General features: G+C 47.9%; 1 protein-coding gene across 1 annotated transcript; it reads right to left on the reverse strand.

Moving 5' to 3' along the window:
* Positions 1-2,615: 2,615 nt before the first annotated feature.
* On the reverse strand, positions 2,616-8,370 carry LOC111139719 (zinc finger protein 772-like). Its single transcript, XM_022492076.1, has 5 exons — positions 8,293-8,370; positions 7,645-7,683; positions 6,109-6,235; positions 5,649-5,756; positions 2,616-5,038 (listed from the first exon to the last, which is right to left on the reverse strand). The coding sequence occupies exons 1-5, from the start codon at positions 8,368-8,370 to the stop codon at positions 3,894-3,896; spliced, it is 1,497 nt and encodes a 498-aa protein (XP_022347784.1). The 3' UTR covers positions 2,616-3,893.
* Positions 8,371-8,706: the final 336 nt, after the last annotated feature.

Here is an 8,706-nt window from a genome sequence, read left to right on the forward strand (position 1 = left end):
AAAAGAGAGCATGAGAGAGAGGAGTGTTAGAGGTAGAAGCAGACTCTCTGCCAAGCAGGGAGGCCGATGCAGGGCTTGATCCTGGGACTCCAGGATCATGACCTGAACCGAAGGCAGTTGCTCAACCAACTGAGCCACCAGGCGCCCTCTAAATAGTTTTTTTAGGTAACAGTACGGTGTTTTGTTTTGGTAACGGCACGGTTTTAAGGTATCTTTGAAGTTCTGTTGTTTTGCAAAAAGTTCATCGGCTGTTGCTCCATGTTCACACCCACACTCTGTCTTCCTACGCACACGTGGTTCACTATTCCCCTGTACTCTAGTGGTATTCAGGAGTCTGTTTTCATGGTTACTTTAAGCAAACATTTTCAAGAGGAATACCTCACTCCAAGTTTGACTTCATAGGGAGAACTTTTCTCCCCTAAGTTGGAATAAGTGCCAATAAACATTTCATTTCACTTTCAGAACTAGGGTCCTTGTTTAGAACCATCATACAGGGGTGCCTGAGTGGCTCAGTCGGTTAAGCATCTTCTTTGGGCTCAGGTCATGACCCCAGGGTCCTGGGATCTAGTCCTGCATCAGGTTCCTTGCTCAGCAGGGAGCCTGCTTCTCCCTCTGCTCCCTCTGCTCCCTCTGCTCGTGCGCATGCTCTCTCTCTGACAAATAAAGGAATAAATAAAATAAAAACAACCATCATACAATTTGAAATTGTTACTTTTGACTTGTATAGAACTGTTTTGTATTTTGCTGTTGAGGTTTCTTTTTTTTTTTTTTTATCTTTTTAAATGATCACCCAATAAGGTGATGCTGGCTGATGCTTCAAGACTCCGAGTTTCTCCCTCCTAACCTTCCTTATTCCTCAAATGTGGCCTTAACTGGTTTCCACTTGCAACACTTTCCTTCCAATGTAGGACATGACAACCTTCCTGGTACTGAGGGACAAAACCAGTAAGCATAAAGAACCTGACTACTGATTGGCAATGCTTTCAAAGAAAGATCTTAATCAAAAGGGGGAAATGGGCAAATTAATAAAAGGAAACCTCATTTAGAATGAGGCCAGGCGGCCAGCAGGGGGTGCTCTCACGCGTGGCACTAGCTGCCGACTGCAGACTGGACAGGAAGAGGTGGACCTTGAGAGCCAATACTACTTTATTGTCCTAGCAGGAGGAGAGAGTTCTCCCTCCCCTGGCAACAATCCAACCAATTAGAGACAGTGACAGCTCGGCTAATAACAAACTGTAGTTACAAGCCCCAATTTAGGTCAGTGGACTTTTAGTTTATTACAGCCCTTCCCAACTTCCCCCTTTCCTCTATAAAAAATCGTTCTTTACCTTCGTTCTCTGGACTTGCCTATGGTTTTGCTAAAATTCACTTGTCCTAGATTGTAATCTCAGCTATTCCTGAATAAACCCATTTTTTGGCTGGTAAAATAACTGGCAGTTTTATTTTTAAGGTTAACACAGGAATTAGAGGTGGCATCAGTAAAGACTCTGCAGGCACTAAAATAATAATGGTTTGAAAAGTTTGATTACTTAAATAAAATGAACTCCTTGAATGACACAAACCACCAATGCTCACTCTATAGGAAAAAAGATAACTTCTATAGATGTAGATCCACTATGAAAATTAAATTTGTAATTACAAATCTTCCCATAAGATAAACTCCAGGTCAAATTATTTCACTGGTGAATTCTACAAAACAAGGAAGAAACAACACCAATTCTTCAGAAACTGAAATTAAAAAAATAAAAATCAGGGGATACTTAACCAACGTAATGTATAAAGCCAGCATTATGGTGATACCAATTAAACCCAAGCATTAAGAAAAATTAGAAACTAACATCTCTCATGAACAAAAATCTTAAAAAAAAAAAAAAAGGCAAATAAATACAATACATAAAAAGAACACATCATGACCAAGCGGGGCTCATCTTAGAAATGTAAGACTGGTTTAAGTTTTTAAAATTTGTCAATGTAACTCATCATTGGAAGATTAAAAATGCAAAAGAAAATAAAGCCTACGATTGTGGTGGCCACTATCCAAGACATTCTCTTAGAAACCCCTACCTTCTTGTATTATCCCTGTTCTGGAATCCCCTTCCACTTTACACCAGGATGAGTCTGTGTCACCCACAGAGTAAGTCAGGAAAGTTAACACATCATGTCCTGGAAAAGGTTGAACAGATACTGTAGCTGTTTTTGTGTGAGCCCTCTACTGGATCACCTGATTTGGAACTTCTTCTCTAAAATGAGAAAAAGCATGAATGCAAAGGAATGAATTGATCCTAACACTGATGGATCACAAGATAATTATTCAAAGTTAAAGCCAGATACGTAAGAATACATATTAAAGTGTTACCTGTGTACATAAATTTTTCCACAGATAAAAAAATTCTGGGAGCTTTGTGCAGTGGCAGTATTGTAGCCAATGAGGTTTATCCGAGGCGTGATTATTGCTAATTGAAAAAAATTCTGGGAAATTCAAATAAATCTACTGTGACAGAAAGCAAGATGAATGGTTGCCTGGGAATGGGTAAGGGGCAGAGGGATTGTGGGGCACATCAGAAAACTTGGCTTCACAGGTGCAAACATGTATCAAAACTTATCAAACTGTACACTATAAATATGTGCATTTTATTGCAGAAAATGCTTCAACTGATTGCTCTGACAGTGACTGCAGCCGTAAGAGACACAAATATGGGAATCCTGAGAATTTCTGTAACCTTGTACCAAAGCCATAGTGATGGAAACATGTGGAATTACCTTTATTAGAGTCACACTCCCTGTAGTTTGCTCCCAACTCCCTGTTAATCAGTATCTGTGCCAATTATGATTCCTACCTAGTCTTTTTAGGGGACAGTGACATCTGCCTATTAAATAGATTTCAGGGGCACTGGCAGGTCCCAGGGGTCAAGTTCTCATCAAGAGAATATGGGACTATGAAACTCCCTCTGGGACAAGGGAAACAATTCATACTGCCCCCAGATACACCAGAGGCTGTCACAACTGCCCAGTGCTCAGGGTGACCATGATCACAAATCTCAGCATATAGGCCAAAAGATTAGGCCCACCAAGATCGGTATTCTTTCATAGACAACCTTGAGCAGTAATGCAAGTTAGGCTAAAACGAAAGATGTTCCTTGCTTGCCATTCTGCTAACACCACTGAGACGCAACATTTGGCACTCTCACAAAAGCTCTTCCTCCCTTCACGCTGGCAGAATCCAATTCTGTTTTCAATACAACGCAGAGTGAATGGAATCCCCAAAATTATAGTTTAAAAATTAAGTCATTTGTTGCAAAAACAGAACATGAGACAGACAACTCCTAAGGTAGGTGACTTGAAGACTGCACAAATCCATCGTGAGTGCAAAATGAGACCAACGAAGTCCACGAAAAACGGAAACCTTCTCTGCAAGCAGCCAGCAGAACAAAGCTTGCCACCTTCTGACCAAAGTTAGGTCATGTCCATGCTTATACCAGCTGGTGGTGGAGACGGCAGGAAGGAGTGTGGATTTTTAATGGGCTCCAGGTACTGATGATTCCCTCTGGGGAAGGGAGGAGGAGCAGAGGACTGCCTATTACAACATGTTGGGGTGACTTATGCACAATGTGGGACTCTGCCATTCCATACATGGCTGGTTTTTTGTTTTCTGTTTTTCCAGAGACACGGGGAGTGACAGAATTCTGGCAAGGCTTCTGGACAGGTTACAAAGGGCTATACTGCACCAGAAAGCTTCCCACATATGTTGCACTCAGAAAAATCTCCTCGGGGTGGATGTTTAAATGTTATGAGGTTCAACTTCTGGCTGATGGCTACTCAAGAAGGCTAATCTCAGAGCTTCTCTCTGCTGTCAGTCACTAATGGAACAAGGAAATGGTGTATTCCCTGCCATCCTAAGGCCTTTCTCCAGTGTGAACTTTCCAGTGTCGGATGAGGGAAGCTCTTTGCCTGAAGGCCTTCCCACACTCACTGCACTTATATGGCCTTTCTCCAGTGTGAATTCTGTGGTGTTGAACAAGTACATGTTTGTGGCTAAAGGCTTTTCCACAGTCACTGCACACATAGGGCTTTTCACCATTGTGAACTCTCTGGTGTGCAATAAGGTCGGAGCTCTGGCTAAAGAACTTCCCACATGCAATGCACTCATAGGGCCTTGCTCCAGTATGAACACTCCAGTGTTTAATGAGTCTGTATTTGTGACCAAAGTACTTCCCACATTCGCTGCACTCGTAAGGTCTTTCTCCAGTATGGATACTCTCATGCTGAACAAGTGTGGATTTGTGGCTATACGCTTTCCCACATTCACTGCACTTGTAAGGCCTCGCTCCAGTGTGAACTCTCTGGTGTACAATAAGGTTGGAGCTATGATTGAAAACTTTCCCACATATGCCACACTCGTACGGCATTTCTCCAGTGTGGATTCTCTGGTGCTGAGCAAGTATGGGTTTGCGGCTGAAGGTTTTCCCACATTCGCTGCACTCATAAGGCCTTTCTCCAGTGTGGACTCTCTGGTGCTGGACAAGTGAGTCTTTGCGGCTGAAGGCTTTCCCACATTCATTACACTCGTAATGCCTTTGTCCACTGTGAAAGGCACCCACACATTTGGTGTTACTATTTGGCTTCCATTGACTATGAGGAGCACGCTGCTGGAAAATATTTGAGCTAGTTGGGAAGTCCTTATAACTCTTCCCTGTCGTACAAGGGATCTCCAGTGGATCGACAGGGGAGCTGCTCACAAACAAGGGGCTGCCCTTGCCCCCTCTGAAGTGCTCCTCTCCACTGTGCTGCTTCTGGTGGTGAAGGTTTGCATTGAAGCGGAATTGTTTCCCACATGCCCCACACATGTATGATTTCTGCTCAGGGTGTGTTCCCTGGGGCTCAGCCACATGCAAAATGTCTCTCAAGACCAAGCCACATGTCTCACAGAGGTGGGCCTTCTGGGTAGAAGGACGTGCCTTGGGAGTCCTGACCTGTGACACTCCCATAAAACTGTTCTGCTCAAAAGCTATCTCCTCGTCCTCCATTCCATGCCAACAACCTGAAAGTAGACAAATGTACAGGACAAGTACAAATTAACACTGATGGAAGGGGTGGCCTTATTATATATGTGTGTCTAACTGAAGTAAGATCAAGGTCACAGGAATGCTATCAGAACAAGAGGCCCAAGCTCAAGCGAGTAAAGGGCTGCCGTGCAGTAGTTGGCATCTAAAGATCACAGAATGGGAAAGTCTAAGGGGGAAAAAAAGAAAGAAAAAAGGAATGGAAGAGGCCTTGACTAGGAGGACAGAGTACAGCCTGTGGGGTACAGCCCAGGAAGAACATTCCATAGGGGGACAAGTGAGAGCTGTGAAGCTTGACTACTGACGAGCTACCACTGAGCAGTTGGTATCTAAGGGTGGTTTAGGGCACGTGCACATCTCACAACATACGGAGTATAAGCCAATGTTGGGGGGCACTGCAGAAGAAGCAGTGGAGAGAACAGGTGAGCTATGGAAGCTGAGGTGGGGAACAGCCAGAGGCCAAAGGTCAGAGCATAAGACAAGTGTGTACATGGGAAAGTAAAGTGTGGGAGAGAGGTTAGGGAATGACAGGAACACAGTCCCAACATCACATCCTTCCCCATTCCCATTCCCCAGGGCCACACCCACCCTGAGCTTCTCTGGTCCTGGCTGGAGTAACGTCTGCCCAGTCAGATCCCCAGGGCTTGCTGCCCAGCTCCAGGGAGGGAACCCCATGGGACATGGAAGATTCATCTCCTAAAGGGAAGACAAGACAGGTAAATGGGCAGCACTGGTTTGGGGAACCCACCACTCAGAGAAGAAAACCAAGTATTATAAAATAACCTAAAGTAGGGTCTTGCACAAATAGCTCAGTGGTCTCAGCCAGCGGTGACCACTCTGGTCCCGCAGTTCCTGACCCAGACAGGCTGCTGCAGACGTCAGATAGAGGGAGGGGCCAGAAACTGGGGGACACGAGCACATGATCTGGACAGGGCATCCAGGCAGGGAGAGAACAAACTCTGTTAACAGGAAGGACTGGACTATCCTTGGGAGACAGGGGAGCAGCAGAGCCCAGTACAGGACGCTGGGGTGGGTGTGAGGGACTTACTCAGCGAGGCCACAAGTGCAAAGGTCTCCAGCATCACATCGCGGTACAGGCGTCTCTGAGCCTCATCAAGGAGACCCCACTCCTCCTGGGAGAAGTACACAGCCACGTCCTCAAAGTTCACCTGTCCCTGCCACAATGGGGAGAGCCAAGTCCATGAGTAGCCTCTCTCCCAAGGTCACCCATCCAGGCCCCCACAGATCTCCCTCCTGCATTTCTTCCTACCTAATTCCTCAACTCGGGAAATATAGAGAGTGGATGCCAATGGTGTCTGCACTCTCCTAACTGTCTCTTTGTTATAGTGCCTGCCAATAGCAACCATAGGCAGGTGGTCAGAGAGGCACCATCTAACCTCTGGGCCCAGCCTGCAGGACTGCTTTGCTCTCCCCATCCCCCACCCCCACCTCCGGCCAACCAGTTCTCCTGGGGCTACTAAAATCATGCTACCCCCACAACCAAAGTTGGGCTCACCTTTCTCTTTTAGGCCCCCAAAACCAAGACCCAGGAGCCATCAGTTCACACTACTTTGCAGGTGCACACAATTCTGGATCCTACTCTGTCTCACAACTCTGGCGCCCCACCCAGTCACTGGCCTCCACCATCACCTTCCTGGCTCACTAACTGCACTGCATGGCACATTCTTCCTCTTAAACCCGCCTACACACCCCCCGCTACTTTTTGGATGTCTCCATCATGAACCCCTCCACAGAAGTCCAGTCCTGTGTCCAGCAGCTCACCTGATGCCCCCACTTGGTGTTCTCTGGAACATCTTAGACTCTTCACATGGGCAACAAATTTAAAATCCTAATATCCAATCTGAGTTATGTCTAGCACTGATTTGCCCATCTCTACTGATGGAGCTTCTACCCTTCCAGCTAATATAGGCTAAAACCTTGGGGTTTTCTCTTTCTCTCTCACATGAAAAAAAAAAAAATCTGATCCAACACTTCTCCCACCTACACAGCTCCCCTCTGGCCCATCCCTTCCTACCGCTCACCTGGAATGTTGAAACAACCTCCTCCCTGGTTTCTCTGTGTACACCAGAGCTCCTTCTACCCTCACTACACACAGTTTGCTCTCCACTTAGCATCCACAGGGTGCCTGTTAAAACCTGGAGCAGACCACCTCCCTCCTCCACTCCATAGCCCCATGGCTACACAACTCTCAGAACAGAGGCCTAGCTAGTCAGCTGGTCACTCTAGACCTGACTCCTGGCCACCTGCTCCTGATTCCTACCACACATGGGCGAGACCTGCTGTTTCCTGAAAACTTCCATCTCAGTCTCTCCTCCAAGTACATGCACATGTTAGTTCCTGTACCTGGAACAACTCTCCACATCTTATTCCAACAGTTACCCAAAATGAGAAGCTTTCTATATAACCCCTGGCCTGGGCTCAAAATCCTGGGCTGGAGACTTCTCCAGGGTCCTCAGACTCAAGAGCCAAGAGAGTATAAGAAGAGTGCTGTATGATACCCAAATCCTGGAGACCAGGTGGGTGGGGGGTCGGATGGCTGAGAGCACAGACACCTTTCCCTCACCTGTACAGGGTCCATAATTACTTCTGAGTTCATCGGAACCTGTGGGAAGAGGGAGACTGTGAGAGACAAGCAAGCACGAAGGAGCTCATGCCTATCCCCTACTGCTGCCCCGCCGCAAATACCCGGGGCTAACTGCCTACCTTCTGTGCCTAGGTCTTCAGGCCACCTGACAGCTGTGTTACCTCGGACTAGGTCTCTCTTTCTGTGCCTCACGGGCCGCCTCAGCTCCCAAACTTGTCTGTCCGTTCCACAAGCAGCCTATGAAATACTTTTAAAAGCCTTCAGATAGCGTCCCTCCCGGTCTAGAACCCTTCATAGCTCCCAGCACGCTCACAGTGACGTTAGAGCTACTCAGGCTGACACCGCAGGTCTAAGTCCTCCTCACACTCTGATCCTTTCACACACCAAGGCTCCAGGTTTCCCGAATGCTCCGTCTGTGTCGCCTCCCAAGCCTTTGCATATGCTGGCCCCTCTGTCCGCGACGTCGCTCCACAGCCCGCCACACCGGCGATCAGAAATGGGGCCCAACCAGGGGCGCCCCTGCTGTCTAGACACAGGGGCCTGAGCGGCAGCGCCCTGAGGCGGCTCATTCGAGGGTCTGCGTTCAGAAACAGAGGTCGCGCGAGGACCCGAGGGCGCAGTACCCACCTGCGCCGGGTCGGTCAGCGCGACCGCGGCCACCGGAACCTGCGGACCGGGGAAGGCGCGCGGAGGGGAGGGGGTCATTAGCGGTCGACAGGTGCAAGGACCCGATCCTCAGGCCCGCCTCTGTTCAGGGGAGACAACGCCTCCTCTCGCGTTTGCCTTCTCGTGTCATTCAGGCCTGACGGCTGTCTGGACACCTAAAAACAAACAACATGTCCGCTCAAGAGGGGAACGGAAGTCCCTCCCTGACGTCTCCCTCACCAACGGAAATGCCCCTCTCCCCAGCCTTCATTGGCCCAGCATCGCGGAGAATCCTGGGTAATGTGGTTTCCTTCGCGACCACACTGGCGAGAGGCGTCAGCGCCGCCTCGGGAGCCACGAAGCTAGCGGCGCCTAGAAATTGCGTCTCCTTGAGGA

This window comes from Enhydra lutris, unplaced genomic scaffold (assembly GCF_002288905.1).
Source record: "Enhydra lutris kenyoni isolate GAN:26980312 unplaced genomic scaffold, ASM228890v2 scaffoldscaffold114, whole genome shotgun sequence".
NCBI classification, from domain to species: domain Eukaryota; kingdom Metazoa; phylum Chordata; class Mammalia; order Carnivora; family Mustelidae; genus Enhydra; species Enhydra lutris.